General features: G+C 47.0%; 1 protein-coding gene across 1 annotated transcript; it reads left to right on the top strand.

The window, feature by feature from the left end:
* Positions 1 to 818: 818 nt before the first annotated feature.
* On the top strand, positions 819 to 15401 carry pkdcca (protein kinase domain containing, cytoplasmic a). The gene is made up of 7 exons (XM_028990036.1): positions 819 to 1990; positions 6882 to 7004; positions 9248 to 9522; positions 9812 to 9891; positions 11089 to 11196; positions 13700 to 13873; positions 14498 to 15401. Exons 1-7 carry the CDS (start codon positions 1433 to 1435, stop codon positions 14581 to 14583), a joined length of 1404 nt encoding a protein of 467 aa, XP_028845869.1. The 5' UTR covers positions 819 to 1432; the 3' UTR covers positions 14584 to 15401.
* Positions 15402 to 18678: the final 3277 nt, after the last annotated feature.

Here is an 18678-nt window from a genome sequence, read left to right as displayed (position 1 = left end):
ATTTACGACTCGCAACAAGCCCCGCGTTTATCTCTGGCCGCGCACTTCATGCCGACCACGTTTTAACCTGCACAAATTAAGTGGCGTAATAAATTAGCAATAACCTGTTATGTCGTGTTTAGTACTATATATTCGTGCTTTTGCTTTATTTGATTATTTGTCGCCGGCCGCCCCGCGGCGAGTCCCCGCTGCTCCGCGCGTTTTGTTTGCGACCTTTCCAGGTTGATTGTGTTTGTTAATTAGTCGCTAACAGCGCAGTAATGCGGGGTTGATGGATGGCCATGTCGCCGGGACTCGGCGCGTTGCCTTGTGGCGGGTCGCAGATCGGCTCGGCCGCGGCTCCCCCCCAGTTATAGAGAAAGAAATCATTCAATCCGTCAATCCGTAACGCAATTAAAAGGCGAGTGTAATAAAGACGGCGTCCATCATGGTTCATTAGGACGGCGACCCCGGCGTGACCTCGCAAATCAGAGTCCTCCAGAGAAAGATTTATTTCGGGCTCCGGTGCTGCGGGGATCATTTGAGGCTCGCACCAGATCCCAGGCCGGAATGCCTTATCTCGGCCGAGTTAAACGGCGCTTCGGCAGTGTCCTGTTATTCTTCCAGCCTCCTGCCCCTTTCCCGAGCTTCGCGATGTCTGTTTTTCATTTCAACTTTTACTTCCACGACCCCAGAGACATAATTATACACATTTTCCTTTCCAGAGCCCGGCTGAAGCTGAGCCAGGAGAAGGCGCCATTTCTGTTTATTTGCTATCGCTAATTAGCTAATGCTAATCTTTTTTTCTATAAAAATAAACCTTACGTTGTTACTCACATCAACGTTTTTTTTACGCTATGTTCATTAATTATGCAGACTAGTAACAATTTGGCGTTACCTAAGCGGTGATAAAGTAATTTAATGAGACACAGTTATAAGCACAGATACTAATGTGCTATTAATTATTAGTCTTCAACGCAACACGTTCGCTGACAGTCATTCTTTCAGCAGCTGGCGCGTGCCATTACAGTCTGCCCAGTGATTGGGCCACATCGTGGCACGTGACTCGAGGGCATTTCGTCGTGGGACATGTAGTTTCCCTCTCCGCTCAGTTCTGCGCAGTCTTGCGACGAAGAACTACAGCCCTCACAGCTGGCGCGAGCGAGGCGAGCTGTCAATCACGGCGACGTCGGAGGCGCGCGGTGCGGGTGCGCGCACGGCCAGCGGGGTCTGCAGGCGGACGGCAAGTGTCACCATGATCGACCTTATATGGAAGCGGCATATATCATAACTGCAGGATGGTGGCGACGACGGCGATGAGGACGCGAGCGCAGGGCGTCTGAAGCTGGGCTGCACCGGATCGCCGCGAGCGGCGCCGCCGTGTGCCGGGCTGCTTGGCGGAGGCTGGAGGAGGAGAAGCAGATACTTTCTGTTCGCGCTGATTCGGAACAGGATGAAGCGCCGGAGGATCATGGTGGCGGCGGGCTGCTGCCTCTCCTTCTTCCTCGGCACGCTGCTCAATTTGCTCTTCATTCCCGGATTCGAGCACCACCAGAACCGGGGCTTCCACACCGACCGGCGGCGCGACGCCGCGGCGAACCACGAGCTCCGGCTGCAGATCCGCGAGCGGCTCGAGGAGGTGCTCCGGTACCGGTCCGGTGCCGCGGACGTCGCTCGGCCGCTGGAGAGGAGGCGGCTGATGGACCTGGAGCCGGCGACGCGCCGGGACGCGCACCGGAGAGCCGCACCTGCGCCGGCGCTGGGCTGCGGCAGCATGGACAACGTGACCGACGTGCAGTACCTCGGCTCCGGCTACACCAAGGCGGTGTACCGGGCCGCGCTGAACGCCAGCTTCGCGGTGGCCCTGAAGTCGGTGGACTTCGGCGGCCACGACATGGAGAACTGCGTCCAGAGGTTCGCGTCCGCGCCGGACTGCTACAGGCTGGCGTCCTTCAAGATCGTCAAGGAGATGACGCTGATGGAGCGGCTGCAGCATCCCAACGTCCTGAAGGTACGAGCCGGTTACCACGGAGACCGAGAAAAACCATCGTCAATCACAAATCACAAATATGAATGAGTATGACAAAATGTCGTTATGAGGACGTATTGATGGATCCACAGTTAATCCATTATCTGCATTGATAAATCTCGGCTGTGGATTGGTGCGTGTTTCGGGTAAAACAACCGCGTTAATGAGCCGCCGGCCGCGTTAATTGCGGGTTTTTGATTTATTGTCGTCGTCTTTTATTTTTCATTTTCCCTCGGGATTATCTTATTTTAATCGTTTTAAATTAATGATGAATGTACAGACAGATCACATCTCCGTACAATCATGCACACATAATACAGACATTACTGCATTACAGTAGATCTTAGTATTAATGTCACGAATCCACCGCGTCAAAATAAAACTTAATGTTAACATTTTAAATTAACATTTACATTTTTTTTTTATTTTTTTTAGATTTATATTCTCTTTCGGATGAAAACTAGGCATCCTATAGATTAAGTTGTAAAAAGCGTAAATGCAGCAATACTTATGCTTTGTTTGAGGGGAAAATTTCCCATAAACGTCTGTAGCGTGCATTATTTTTTACGTTCGTTAAGGCGATTAAATAAAGTAAGTATCCACGCTTGCTTTCCATTCACGTCAAATGGCCGGATTATGTGGATCGTATTTCCCGCTTCAAGTACAGGGGGCAAAGTAACTGTAAATATCATGTCTGAAACCCCACAGTGCTGATTAGACTGTATGTATGCGTGTGTGTGGGAGCAGATGGAGACGGGGTCAGTTGTATCATCTCATTCCCACGAGCCCCATAACAAGAAAACACACACAATATAATATAATATCCGAAAATTTGCTGTAAATTGTGTTGGCCCGTGCCACGCGCTGACCTCAGATCAGTCTGTCTCGCGGCGTATGTACACGAGCTACCGTCTACAGCAACCCCACCCAACCCAGGCTGGCATCGTGGCCAACTGTGTGGAAGTGGAGTTCGGCGGAAGGCATGTGTGTGTCACTGATGGAAGGTCAGGGGGGAACGGAGAGAGCGGCCGGCGAGGATGTGGAGGAGAGACCACGCAGGATGTTTAACAGAGAACTCTCTGTTTTGTATTTAAATCTCTGTGAGGACCACGATCGTAACATTTATATGAAACAGCAGTAACCATATGTGATATATTAGTGGTGGTAGTAGCCTAGTGGTAACACACTCGCCTATGAACCAGAAGATCCGGGTTCGAATCCCACTAACTACCATTGTGTCCCTGAGCAAGACACTTAACCCTAAGTTGCTCCAGGGAGACTGTCCCTGTAACTACTGGTTGTAAGTCGCTCTGGATAAGGGCGTCTGATAAATGCTGTAAATGTAAATGGTACCATCGCTGTCTCTGACTCTGCTGCTACAGGCGCCTAGTTTTCAGCTGGTTTGTGTGTGTATGATGGCGTGATCTAAATCAGCCGGACTAGCCAGTGAAAACAGATGGTTGAAGACAGCAAATAAACTCGTCTCCTCCTGGACCTTGGAGATGGCCGTGATGTGTGTGTGTGTGTGTGTGAGACACCGATGACCCTACAGGGACCTCTCGGGTGTAGCCGAGGGGCCTGATTAGGGTGGTGTAGTGGGATTATATTTACATTAGTGCATCTGAACCCCCACCACATCTCTTCATCAGTAACCGGCCCCTAACGCCAGTGCAGAGTCTCAGCCACACCGGCCTCGGGGTCATTTTCTGAGTGTGTGTGTGTGTGTGTGTGTGTGTGTGTTGCCATAGCTGAAGCTGCAATTAAGCACTTTAACCCCCCAACTTCCATGGGAAGGAAGTTGAGGAGAAAAAAAATGGCACAAACCTGCACCCTCAGACCCCGGTGGTTTCACGGCTGAAATCTGTTGTGTGTGTTGCGGGCCCCACAATCATCGGCAAGCGCTGAACCCTGCGCTGCCAGTCGCTGCCAGGCTCGGCATGATCTATTTATATACATTATTATACAGAAACTGCACAACATAACACATTATTCCCCAATATTCAAATTGATTTAAAGTGATAGTATTTTTTGTATTAATTGATAAGGTATAATTTCTCTGGTATTAATTCTACATGATTTTGGAGAAAATTCCAATGTTTCTGAGCCGCACAGTGCTGCTTGTGTCTGTTGGTCCCTCCCCTCCTCCGACAGATCGAACTGCTCTCATCCCTCTCTCTCTCTCTCTCTCCCTCTCTCTCTCTCTGAAAGCTTGCTTCTATTTCAACTGGCCTGCACGCTCCTCTGCCTCAGACACTAAAAATGCGGTGCTGCACAGAGCTGTGCAAACACCCCAAAAGTCAAAAGATTTCATTGACGCCCCCGTCGCTGGCGCTTTTCAGCGCCGTTAAGTCACGCTGAGCGTCTACAAGCCTCTGTGGCTTTTTTATACCAGCAGGATTTTTCTGGTTTTGCAAGGGCAAGAGAAAAATGCGTTTTAATGATGCCGTGTGTGATTATCTTGTTGCTTGATGGTTCCTCATCCTCTGTGGTTCCTCATCCTACTACGGGTGGTAGTAGCCTAGTGGGTAACATACTCGCCTATGAACCAGAAGACCCGGGTTCGAATCCCACTTACTAGCATTGTGTCCCTGAGCAAGACACTTAACCCTAAATTGCTCCAGGGGGGGACTGTCCCTGTAATACTGATTGTAAGTCGCTCTGGATAAGGGCGTCTGATAAATGCTGTAAATGTAAATGTAAATGTTTTCATTTCCCTGTGTGGGAAAGAAAAACAGGAGTTGCCAGATTTGCCAGTTTCACACCGTTTTATTTATTTAGTCTCTCAGTTTTTTTTTTTTTTTTACAAAATTGTATTAAAGAATTTCCTTGCTTTGCTTTCTGGGCCTCAACTTCCATGAAATTTTCCATGAACACTGTTCCTTTAAGATGTTGATTTGGTCTCAGATTAGGCTGAAGCTGCCCCAAAGTGGGCTTAGGTTCTTAAAATGTTCATTTAAACAAGCAAAATCCATGAATTGTGTCCCCTAGACACACATCTTTGTCAGCGAAGCACGTTATAGCCAATTTCCTGCTGCCCTGCATCATCTCTAGCTAAACACAGGTGGGCCAGCGGCGTGCAGGGCGTCCTGGTCGAGGAACCACGTGGCGTGAGGGCGAGGAGAGTCCGGAGGACCAGGTGTCCAGTTCTCTGAGCTTCACACCCATGTAGTTGTGAAGTTTTAATTTTCTTATTTTAAGTTGAGAGAACTTAAAAATGCTTTGCAGCCAGTTGACTTAATTTAGTAAGTTTTCCCAACTTTTTCTTTTCAGTGGTACAGAACTGATCCCAGATCAGCAATTTAGAGCTCTGGTGTAAAGAAGGTTCTATGGTTTATGTCTCTAGGACTGCAACTCATTATTTAGGTGATGTTGCGAAATGTTCATATTTTCATGTGTTGCTTGTAAAATAACATTACAACTTGCCAAACTGTAGCATACACAATTTTATTTGTAAAAAATGGAGAACCACCAGTAAACTCTTTCAGGGTTCTTTTACACGACTTGGCTGAAGAAGCCATGCAAAAAATAAAAGAACGTATCAGAACCCTGCGGAACATCGTCCCGTACGGCTGGGTCTCCACTTTTCACCCACTCACGTCGAACACACACTCACGCATCTTCGGTTCCACAGGGTTCCGTACGTTCCCCAGCAGAAGAAATGGCCAGGGGCGGCGCTCGCCATGAACTGACCTTTGAACCGACTCAGACAGATTGGCACCATTTCCCCCATACAAACACTGTTTCAGCACAAACACAGTAGCGCACATACACACACACACACACACACACACACACAGAGCTGTTATCTGTAAGAGTCGTACAGCGCTGCCGAGGAGTCTGCAGCAAAGTCTAAATGCTGCTGTGTGTGACGAAACAGGAATGCATCTGCCATGGTGTGCAGATGTGATGCACACACACACACAAACACACACACACACAAGAGATGACACTCAGAGATAATGCTCATTACAGCCACTGAATCACAGATAAAAGCCCTTCTTTATCTCCTTCCCCGAGAACAGAGGCACACACACAGTGTTGTACGCATGCACACACAGGCCCGTCCTGAGACAGAATTGTCCAGTGGGAAATAATGCAGATTGAGTGTGTGTTGATGAACGTTTGATACCAAATTTGGTTCATTTCCTCCTCTTTAGCCCTCTGGCCAAGTCTGACGTTTTCCCATATACACAGGACTCCAGATGGCAACACACACACACACACACACACACACACACACACACGTACAGCTGGCTCAGGGGCTCTGTCACCACTCAGCATCCGACGTTGCTTTCTGTCAGATCCCCCTGTCAGATAACGTTAGTTGGGGTGTCTGATGTTTCCAAATGAATAAGGAGCCCCGAAAGTTTCATTCTTCCAGAGTGACCCCGCCCCCTCCCGACAGCCATCAGCCGATATCGAAATCAGACGTCGTTCCGGATAAAAAGCTTTTACTGCGCCTCCTCCCTACAGAATAAAGAGGGGGACGTCGGCGGGCTCCTTTCCGAGCACCGGGGTCTCCGGCGGCGACGGTGGTGGTGCGCTTGTCGGTTCCACAGCTTATTTTCCTTCCAGATGAAATTTCATGCCGTTGTACTTTAACTAGCTTCTTTGGCTCAAATTAGCTAAAGAAAATGTTTCTGCAAGCTGAGAGCCAGACACTCAGAGGGGCGAGACGCGGCCTGCCCAACTCGGCCAAAAAGCCACACCCACTGCCGGCTCACTGGGCGTGCACGCAGCAGGCCGCTTGGAGGATTCGATGGCGTATTTAGTCCCCTGTGTGTTTGTTGTCATGCGTATGGATGGAGGACGGGGACATCATTGGGACTCGGCAGCGGTGACATTAATGTTGGACTCCAACGTTGTTTTTCAGCTGTACGGCTACTGCTACCAGGACAGCAATGACATCCGTGACACGGTGACGGCCATCACCGAGCTGGGAAGTCCGCTGGAGATGATCCAGCTGTTGCAGACGCCATGGGAGGAGCGCTTCCGAGTGAGTCTTCCCACCTCGTCACACACACACACATATGAGAGGAATGAACTTGATGTCACTCTGTAGCTGTGAAGAATGACAGAGATGAAAATGTTTAATATGTTTCTCTTGGTATGTGACCAGGCTACATGGTGAGAGAGTTGTATATTTTAAAAATATTTAAAAAAATACAGAACTTTTATATAATACGCAATACAATACATATAATCTAACAATAATAATCATAATCATGATCATGATAAGTCTGCTTCATCCCCATCACAGCCACACAGCCCAGGATTGTAGGGTGACCCCAAATTCGGCCTGTCCAAACAGAATCCAGCTCTGACGATATGTACGCAGAAAATATGTAATTCTTTTTATTCAGTAGGGGTGAAGGTCTGTTCTTCTGTGGAGTCTCCAACACACACACACACACACACACACACACAAATCTAAAACTTCAGCTTGGCTCAGTATAGATATTTCATCAGTTTAAAGTGCCCCCTTCCCACACACACACACACACACTTCACTAGTGCTCATGTCATCGCTGCAGTCTGTACTTCATGGGCATCATTCATAACTCGGCCGGCTGCGGATATTAATTTCTGTTCACTCCGCTCGCTCACTCATGTCAACGCCGCACTCATTTTTCATTTTAAAGAGCGAGAGGACGACCGTTTCCTCCCAGAGCTCCGGCCCGGATGGGACTGGGGGGCAGCGTCCAGTTTTCTGCTTCTACACAACCTCCTAGAACGTAGTTGTTTTTATTGCAGGTATAACCATGATTTCAATGAGTTCGTTGGACGAATTCGGCCTGGGCGAAGGAGGCCATCAATTTGGTTTTGGTTCTTTTTAAGCAACTCTTTTTGCCCCCTGTCCCGTTGTGTAGAGTGAGAGTTTGTGTTAAAGCATCTGGCTTCCATCGCCCTCCCCCAGCAGCGGGGCCTGCATTTTGAGTGCAGAATGAAAGGAGGCCGGTCCCGGCGCGCTCGCCCGACATTTGCAATGCGCATGAGGCATTAGTGGACTCATGGGAGGCAAACCCGCTCACTCTTAAGCGGTTCATTTAGGTCCGAAGCCATTTCCTCTGTGTGCTGCTGAAGCCTTTTATGCCCACTGCTATGTGTGTGTGTGTGTGTGTGTGTGTGAGTGTGTGCGCGCCAGAAACAGAGGGCCGCACCCATATGCCTGCCGTTCAACAACATAAACATGCGCACACACACACACACACACACACACACAGTTAAGCAGATTAGAAAGGGGTATACACACACCTACATACCCTCACACTTACACATTCTCATGCTTACGTATATATATTCATACGCCAGTAGAAATGTCCATTTTTGGTGTAGTTCTGTAGAGCGTGGAGAGCTGGGCAGACGTCAGGACCACACAGGCTGGTTTCAGATAAGATCACGTTCCTAATTGGAACTTCCTCACAGTCACAGGCGGAGGTCGGGTTGGTTGGTACCAAATGGAGGCAGATAAGAGTCGGACGATTCGAACCCCCACTCCCCTCCACTCAGGTCGAGGCGACCCCTCTCACCGGCTCCTAATCCCGACTCCATTAAAAACAGCTTTTGTCTGCGCTCAATGGAAGCGAATGATGTTTAGCTCCGCCCACTGCTCTGGGGGCTGCAGTACAGGGACAACAGCTGCTGTTGTGGGTAGGAGTGTGTGTGTGTGTGTGTGTGTGTGTGTGTGTGTGTTCGGGCCAGCCTGTAACCTCTCTCCGAAAGTCCCCTCCAGCATACGGAGAAGTCACCCACAGCGACACGGGGGTTAATCCGGAGTCTCTCCTGTCTCTCTGTCCTTCTAAATCCCAGAGAATCATCTTCCATGGGCAGCGGGTGTTTGTTTGTGAGGAAACGTCTTGCGCACGCTGCCGTTTCTGTTTCTGCACGATTAATAGTGTTTGAGCGTCGGTGCGGGATTCTTCCAGAAGCCGCGCGGCCGCCAGTCTGTGTTTATGCTGCGCCAAATCAAAACATGCTGTTGCTAGGCTGGCGAAGCTCATGCCAGCGTGTAAATGCCTTATTGCAACGCGATATTGATCTTTTTTTATAGACGTTCACTGTTATAGGCCTTAATAAAATCTTTCGAAATGCGGCGTTGTCTAAATAAATCTGCATTTTGGCAGACGAGGTGACTATTTCCAGCCAGTTCACTGCACCAGCTGAAAGCTTCTAAAAGTGGAATGAGGACATGATGTAGGGGACGGTGCTGAATCTCGGTCTTCGCCTCGTCTGCTGCAGATCTGTCTGAGCCTGGTGAGGCTGCTGCACTTCCTGGCCCACTCACCCTTGGGCTCGGTGACCCTGCTGGACTTCAGGCCGCGGCAGTTCGTCCTGGTCGGAGGGGAGCTGAAGGTGACCGACCTCGACGATGCCAGCATAGAGGAGACGCCGTGCTCCACGTCCTCACCCGGCGACTGCGTCATGGAGTTCCCCGCCCGCAACTTCACTCTGGCCTGCAGCGGCGGGCGCTGCCAGGGCTTCAACGAGAAGAGGAACCTCTACAACGCCTACAGGTGAGGGGTCATGTGACCGACCGAGAAGAACTGCTTTTTATAAACTCAGCTTTCTTTGCGGGTTTAAAATATCCTCGCCAGAGGATTAAAAAAAATCTAATTAAATGTGTTTAATTAAACATGCAAAACACATTTACCAATCACCGATGGTTTACCGCTCGATTCAACCCGACCAGACCCGAGCTCGAGTAAAATGTCGAGCCCAAACCCGACTCGGGCCAAGATCAATGTGAGCCGGTCAAGGGACCATATGAATTATGATTAGATCTGACCATTCTGTGCATTTCAGGTTCTTCTTCACCTACCTGCTGCCTCACAGCGCCCCGCCCACTCTCAGACCCCTGCTGGACAAAATCGTCAACTACACCGGTGAGTGTTTTTAGTTTGTTTGGCCAGAGTCCATGAGTCTTGATGAAGGGTCTTTGTTGTTTTCAGGTCAGCAGTGTTCCTGTCCCGTTTCGGGGCACATTCTACACAGATCCAACACTTTAAAGTACATCTGATGCTTACAAGTTCTACAAAGACCTGAGATTATGTGGCGATAAGACTAATAAAGGCCTTTTATACCCACCTTAATATGATGAAAAAAGTGAAGTGATTGTCATTGTGAAACACTGCAGCACAGCACACGGTGCACACAGTGAAATGTGTGCTGTGCTTTTAACCATCACCCTTGGTGAGCAGTGGGCAGCCATGACAGGAGCCCGGGGAGCAGTGTGTGGGGACGGTACCTTGCTCAGGGACACCTCAGTGGCACCTTGGCGGTTCGGGATGCTTCATTACCAAACCACCTCGACATTTCCTGCTCCCCCGCAGACCTCGCCACCATTTAACTCCGGAGTTCCTCCTTTTCTGCTCCGGCTGTTCCCTTATCTCTTTATTTCATTGGATCCCTTCCCCCCTTTCTCATCATCCCTCCACATCTGGGAGCTCAGCAGTGTGACCTGTCGGTTGGTGTTTGGGATCTGTTTTGCTGGGACACAACTGGCCATGACGCTGCGGGCTTCAACTGATCCTATCAGTGCCCTCCACCCACGCATGTAGTTGCAGCGCAGCCGATTGACTTTTCCTGAAGCCTGGTCTGAACTTGGCTTGTAATGTCTTCACTTTTGTAGGACATATGCTGCTCTTTTTCAAGCATGACAATTGAATGTAGTGACACACCTGATTGTTTCTTATTGTTAACATTATTTTTAAAATCCTAACTGACTAATAATCATTAATCATTACCATAGCATGTACTACATGCAATAAAAGAACAGAACAGTGTTACGTGTTGAGAACTGAAATAGACTGGCAAGCCGACATTAATGTAATGTGTGATCGGTGGTACATGATTATGATCTTCAAACTGTGTCGTGAGATTCACACACACCAGTCAGAGGGGACTCGGTGTGTTGCATTAAGCTCTGAGAACGTTTCTGATGTATGATGACCTTCAAAGGCCGTGAGTAATTCAGCCAGACTCAAGTCATGCATTTCAGATGAGTTTCAGTCATCTATCCCCAAAATCTGAGGTCACTGGAGGGACGTGACCAGCGCCTGTGTTTTTTGTGTTTGCTGCAGGAGAGCTGCTCTGGGGGATCGACGAGACCCAGGTTCACCTAGAGAAGGTGCTGCACCTCTACAGAAGCGGGATCTACCTGCAGAACAACACAGAGATGCACAAATCAGGTGAGTTAATACCCACGCTCACAGTCACACACACTACCAGTTCCTGTTCCTAACAGGGCGGAACAGCAACTCTCCCTCCATTTCCCATACCCCCCTGCTGCACGTCTGATAACGTCCCCGGCGCATCACGTTCCCACAGTGTGGGTGGCGTGCGGCAGGCAGCCCGCGTTCCGTCACTATCCGCTGTCAGCTGTCCGTCCCCGAGGAGTCTCTGGAACGCCATGCTGGTGGAGCTGGGAAAAGATGGTGGTTCAGGGAGTGACCTCTGGAGTGTATGCAGGCATGCGTGTGTGTGCATGCGCATGTGCAGAAAATATTTTTCTTCTCTTCTCTTTTATTTTCTATTTTTCATGATCCTTTTCACTTCTTATTGGTTTGGGTTTTTTTCCACTTTTTTTTAACTCTCTCTCAGTTTGCCCACCATGGTTGCTCTGTCCTTTCCTCGCTCCGTTGCCAGTGTATAGCAGATGCACACGCTTGTTGACTGACAAGAGCTTTAGGCTTAAGAGCAGCATCGGTGTCGTCTTTTTTTAACTCTTTCCATCCTCTCTGCTCATCACCCATCACAGCAGACAAGTAAAAGCGGCCAGGCAGTGAGGAATTTCAACATTTCGCTCTCTGTAGATGTGCATGCTGGGAATTTTGAGTGGTAGATGATCCAGAATCACAGTGCACCAGACGCATATTAAAACTTCCCTATTTTTTTTATTTTGACATCCGTAAATGTGACCGAATCGCTTCTACTATGAGCCTCTCATGTTATGATCCGCTCCTCTCCCATGTTTTTGTGCCATTGGAGTCTGGAAGTGTGGCATCCGCAAGAAAACGTGAGCCCCATAAAGCAGTAATTAGGGTCAAAAAGCATCTAATGGCTGCAGTTATTAACTGCGGGCTGAGTCTTCCCCGTCCTCGGCCAGGGGCTGTGGAAGGAAGACAGGTTTTGGAAGAAAAGAGGGAATAAAAGAATGAAAAAGAAAAGAGAAAGCGGGTAACACCAACATCTGAACCATTTACAGACTCCTCCACCCTTCCGAGAACTGGGAAGCGGGAAGGGGGTAATGAAGAAGAGCAGGAGAGACAGACTCAATGATTCATGGTCCATCAACTGGGAGGCTTGTAGCGGCAGCGGTGGGGGTCGTCTGGCTTTGAAGTTCCCCTCATCAGCCCCATTGTCACAGTCCCGTGAAGCTGAACATAAAGGGCGTCTGAAAGCGCCATTTATTCAGGGTCGTGCCTGCTGCTGCTTGAGTCAGCTTACTGCGTGGAATTCGGACCTGCTTTAAATGATCATACAAAATACAGATGTTAAAAGAAGGAACCTCCCGTAACTGGATGTGATTGATGAAGTGATGATTGCTGATCATCGTCGCTGATCAGCGGCGGGCTCCCAGTCACTGCCGATCCTAATGAAAGAGCAGCGACGCCCCTGATGCCACCTGAGGACCCTGAAATCAGTTGTATAAATCTGTTAATATTTGTTTCTTTATGTCAGCAGAACAACTTCCTGTCACTAATTTACAGAAAACCCCGCTGAGAGACTCAGGGTTAAGAGTCTTGCCTAGAGACACAATAGTAGCGGAACCTGGAGCTTTGTTTAGACTTTGTAACAAGCTAGATAAAAAAGAACAAAGCTTAGAGCATCATTTTTGTGTCATGCTAAAAGCGAGTGGTGCCGTTATAAAACATTTCACTCAGCATGAAAAACCCGGAAGAACGCAGCGACCGGCGGATAACAGGCGGATTGAAGGCTTGTTGGATTTTATTTATTGGATCTGCAATCATTTTAAAGCCTTAGAACTGTAGATTTAAGGATTACTAGTTTTCTGTTATAATTTATAATCATGTTTAAGGCGTTATTTTTTGGAAACTTAGTCACCAGGAGCGGATATTTCTCTCAGAATTTATATCGCATACAGCTTATGCCGCACAGCCCTCACCACATCTATCTGTCATTATTAAGATCATTAAAACGAGAACGTCAACCTGACTAGAAGAAGAAACAGGCCGCTCGCAGTTTACTGGGGCTGAAATTCCACTTGACTTTAATTCTTAATGTACTTTAGATTTCAGCCCTGGTTCTCCTGTTTTCATTTCATGGTCCAGAGATGACGTGGACCTCCAGCATGTTTGAACTTCATTACTGCGATCGACGTGATTATGCAGCATGTGGTCATATTTTTTTTTCTTGTGTAATAATAAATCCCAGCTGATTTAGACAAATTGTGCTGCATTCCCTGCCTGTAGGGAAAAATATGGGACCAGCGGCAGTGAAAGGGGGGTGTTGTTGGTTTAGTCCTCAGCCTGAAGCCCCACATCTCATCATCCTCCACTGCTTTCTCCTGAGCGTTGCCAGGAAACGGGTGTGTGCACAGAGACCGGGTCAGGATTAGTGGCATTTGCAGAATGTGTTAAATATATTAGGGGTGTGTGGGGGGATGATGGGCGTCACACTCCACGGACCTACATGACTAACCCGTCCTCCACGATCTCTCATCCTGGGCAGAATACAGACGCGTGGCAGATGCCTCCATCGGAGGAGAGAACTACCGCTGCTGGCCGTCCTATCAGCACGATGGCTGCATGCTGTCCGTCTTCTCTCTCCATGAGGCCATCGGGGTCTGCGAGAGCCACGCCCAGTGCCGCGCCTTCATTATGACCAATCAGACCACATGGAGTGGTGAGACAATGTGCACAAATGCATGAGATGTGTTGATGTCAGTGAAAACTGCAAGAAGTCTATGTCGGTGTATATGTGTGAGTGTGTGAGTGTGTGTGTGTTGACAGACATATCCCTGATCAAACAGGGGACTTGTTGTAGAAGCCTTCTCCGCTTACACTCATCTCTTATCACTCCCTGTCCTGCTCTCAGCTACCTCTGCACTTCCTCCCTGGACACACACACACACACACACACAGAGTTTTATTAAAGTGCAGACTGAAAGAGAGCCATCAGCGAGGCAATTGCTAATCTTTATTGAAGTGCGGTTGTACACCAGACCACTTGCACATTCCTACTCTTGATTGGTCTCTCTCTCTCTCTCTCTCTCTCTCTCTCTCGCTCTCTGGCAGTCACAACTGGAGGATAAATTTGTGGGCACAAGCCAACTTCCCTCAGATTGACAAAGTTCTGTGGATGCAGAATGAAACGTCTCTACATTAAAGCTTTCCCTTTTTTTACATTCTGTTGAATGGTTTAGTTTTTTTTTATTAATACACCTAGACCCAGATGTAATATGTCATTAATGAAACTGTTCAGGTTCTGCTGTATCAAATGGCTTCTCTGCTTCTCTGCCGCCTGCAGGTCATCAGCTTGTCCTGTTCAAAACGGGCTCAGGTCACCTGACCTCCAGCAAAGGCCATGTCACGTACATCCGTACGGACAGTTGAAGATAATGAAGGAAGACAAAGGCACGCAGAACACTGACCTGAAGACGTGACCACCTGCCACAGTGAATTCTGGGAAAAGAGAGAGGGCCCTGAATTTTGCCACTGCGACACCTCGATCAGCCGCACCAAAGGGAAGGTCAGCGATCAAAGAGAATTAAAGTGCAATACCGCCAACATGAAACTGCACCCTCAGAGGGTCAGCAGTGTGGGGCATTCACTCTCTGACATCATATGAACGTCTCAGGTGGTTTTGAAAGCCCTGCCCTCCGTGTGGCTTTCTTTGTTGTCTGCAGACGGCAGCACTTAAAAAAATAAAAACGGTGGAACAGGGAGTCCAGTCTCTGACTTTCCTAGATCCTCGGTTTTAAATAGTTTGAAATGTTTGTCCATGTGGAACCGATCTTTCTTACACAAAGACATTTAGAAAAAAAATTGTGAGGAGGTTCAATAAGTGGATGCCCTCTGGTTTCAGTGTGGGAGTGGCATGATGACCAAAGCCCTGGGCGGCTGAACGGTATCCCACGGCCCTCCTGAATCATTAACTACCTGACTTCGACTGCCTGGTGTGTGGAATGATTAACCAGGAAGTAATTTTCCCAAGGAAATGTTCAAGGAAAAGCTTTCTGTGAAAGCAACAAAGACCCAAAGGAAGATACCTGCATCATTTCTGACAGTGAATGTGAATTTGCAGACAGACATGTGCAGAACACACAGCTACATCTTGCCTGACGCTGAATGTGAATTTGTAAATAATGAATCACCGATGACTCCAGATTAATATTTTTCTATGGGTATTAAAAGCCATGTGGCGATATGCACATCTGTCTGTTTTATTTTTGTATCTGTGCTGCTGCTTTTTAGTTCATACTGGGACCAGACAAGACTGGGAATTGGATCCATTTTTGGTCTGGTGAAATGTGTGTGTGAACGCCTAGTTTCCACACAAGCCTGCTGCAGTTGTGAAAACAAAGAAAATGTGGCTAGAGTATGTAGAACACGTGAATGTTGTGTGCCTGGTGGGAGAATGTGTGTGTGTGTGTGTTAGCGGACATTCTTGTACTGGTACAGTACTACTGACGATGAAACCAAAAAGCTTAATAAATAACTGTGGGCAACTTTTTGGAGACATCCCTCTGGGACATAGAAATTGATCTGAACTTTTCTTGTTACATATTTACATACAAAAAAACATAGAAACAGAAGAATATGTCACACATAACATACATGGATTCTTAATCAGGTAATTATTCATCAGAAATCAATCATATTGTCATCATATGTACTACAAGAAACTTAATTATTAATTAAGGAACAGGAGTCGAAGTGAGCTGATGATCAATATATCCCTGCTGGTAGAACATTAAACATAATGACCTATAACCTTTGGCTTTGTAACCCTTGACTGGTCAGAATGACAGTGCGGTAAGACTTTACTGCCTATTTATAACCTGAATTCCTGAAAAATTCCTGAAAAATCCTGATCAAATTTGATGATTGCCCATTCCATTCACGCCTGCTATAGTTTTCCAGCTTCTGAAGAGTTTTTGGTTGTCTTTGGCCATTTTCTGTTTAATGATGAAAAGTTGTGGACTGCAGTTCTCTGACAAATCCACAAATCTGTAATAGCTGCAGAATCTGGTTTTGCATCGTCCTACACAAGGCCTTCCCTGAAAGAGATGTTGTCCAGAGGGGAGCAAATGTTGCTCTAAAACCTTTACATACCTTTATACCTTTCAGTATAAATAGTTCCTCCTAAAATATGCAAGCTACCCCATGTACAGTGGTAGGTATCATAGGTATACTTCAACTGTGAGAGACAGAATGTAAAAAAAATCCAGGAAATCACATTGTGAGATTCACCTACAAACAAGCAAGAATTCTGGTCCTCACAGACCTGTTACATCTTCAAAATTTTACACCTGCACAAGACTGGGACGAGTCAATCTACAATAGGCAATCAGCTTGTGAGAACTGAGACGGGGGGAACTAAACGGGGGGAACTGGTAAATGACCTGAAGAGAGCTGGAATTACAGTAACAAAGTTTACCATTAGTAAAGACACTACATTGTCATGGATTAAAATCCTGCAGGGCTACTTAAGACAGCGCAAGTCCAGACCCGTCTAAAGTTTGCCAGAGACCATCTGGATGATCCGGAGGAGGATTGGGAGAATGTCATGTGGTCAGATGAGACCAAAAATAATTTGGAGGGGGAAGTTGCATCCCAAGAACACCAGACATGCTTTGAAGCATGGGGACACGACTATTGATCGGTATTAAGGAAAGGATGAATGTGTTCATGTATCATGAGATTTTGGCCAAAAATCTCCTTTAATCAGTGAGAGCACTGAAGATGAAATGTGGCTGGATCTTCCAGAATGACAATGATCTGGAACACATCACCTGGGCAACAAAGGATGGGCTTTGTGAAATACATTACAAGGTACTGGAGTGGCCTAGCCAGTCTCAAGACCTCAGTCCAATACAGAATCTGAGCCCAGTGACAGCCCCAAAACACCACAGATCTTGAGAAGATCTGCATGGAAGAATAGTCCAAAACATAAACCTACATTGTGTGCAAACTTGGTGAAAACCCACAGGAAACGTTTGGCCTCTGTCATTGCCAACCAAGGTTACAGTATTGAGATGAACTTTTGTCTATTAATCAAATACTTATTTTCTGTGCCATTATACAAATAAATTCTTTTAAAACGTGATTTCCTGGATTTTCCTGGCCCTCATGTTTGATGTGTTTTGATGTGTAATTTTCACCACTGTGATGAAAATAACAACAACAACAACATTTATTTCTTATATAGCCCAACATCACATACAGTATGTCTCAATGGGCTTTGACAAGCCCTACATTTGACACCCCCTGCACTTGACCCTTCTGCACACACGGAAAAACTCCACATAAAAAAAACTGTAGGAGAGAGAAAAAAAGAAAGGAAGAAATGTTGGGAAGGAGTGATACAGAGAGGGACCCCCTTCCAGGGATGAGTGAGCCTGCAAATGGTGTCAGTGCAGGTTTTGTGATGATTTGGCCAATAAGAAATAAAAAAATAATAATAACAAGTCCTACAGTTGTAGGGCTGGAGAAGTCCAGAGTGTAGTCCAGTGTCTTGGTCTACATTACGTGTCCATTATGATATTACTGATCCATTTGAAGTTGTTGAACTGTTAGTTGTTATAGTGGTGGTGGATGTGGTGACCCTCTGGTTCATTTCATGCTGAGTCATAATTTAGCAGTTGTCAGGAACCAGGATTTAAGATGGCTCCATGCATTTATCTGCTGGTCTCTTCACTGGAGTCTGCCGGTGATCTGTGTACTTGATTCCGTGTCTCCAGAAAACATTGTGGTCAACATTGTGGTCAAATTTCCTAGTTCTAGCTAGAACTCTGGCTGTACTAGCTGGAGTTTACTCGCTCATGCACCTACTAGAGCATCCAGACAGTAATGCATTGCAGTAATCTAACCTTGATGTAATAAATACATGGACCAACTTTTCTGCATCATGCATTGAAATTATATTTCTTATTTTTGCAATATTTCTAAGGTGAAAGAATGCGTTCCTAGTGAAATTATCTACTTGTGTATCAAATGAGAGACCTGCATCAATGAGGACACCTAGATCTTTTACTTCAATACTTGGTGAGATAGAAAGGCTATCCAGAGTTATGATGTAGTCAGACAGCTTATGCCTGGCTGCTTGAAGACAAAGTACAAGAGCTTCTGTCTTATCAGGGTTTAACAGAAGAAAGTTTGTGAGCATCCACTGTCTAATGTCCTTCGGACATTTCTCTCTTCTGTTCAGCTGCTGCCTCTCATCTGGCATTGCTGACAGATACAGCTGTGTGTCGTCAGCATAGCAATGAAAGCTAATGCCGTGTTTGCGGATGATGTCACCTATAGGTAACATGTAGTAACGGACCTAGGACAGAACCTTGTGGAACACCAAACTCTACTTAACTATGTGAAGACGAATCACCTTTCATGTCCAATTACAGACTTCTCTCATCTTTTTAAGTGGGACAATTTGCATAATGTCATGGTACAAAAGAAGCAGGCACTAGCGCATGAAGGACAGAATCC

This window comes from Denticeps clupeoides, chromosome 8 (assembly GCF_900700375.1).
Source record: "Denticeps clupeoides chromosome 8, fDenClu1.1, whole genome shotgun sequence".
NCBI lineage: Eukaryota > Metazoa > Chordata > Actinopteri > Clupeiformes > Denticipitidae > Denticeps > Denticeps clupeoides.
This window is presented reverse-complemented; position numbering and strand designations above follow the sequence as displayed.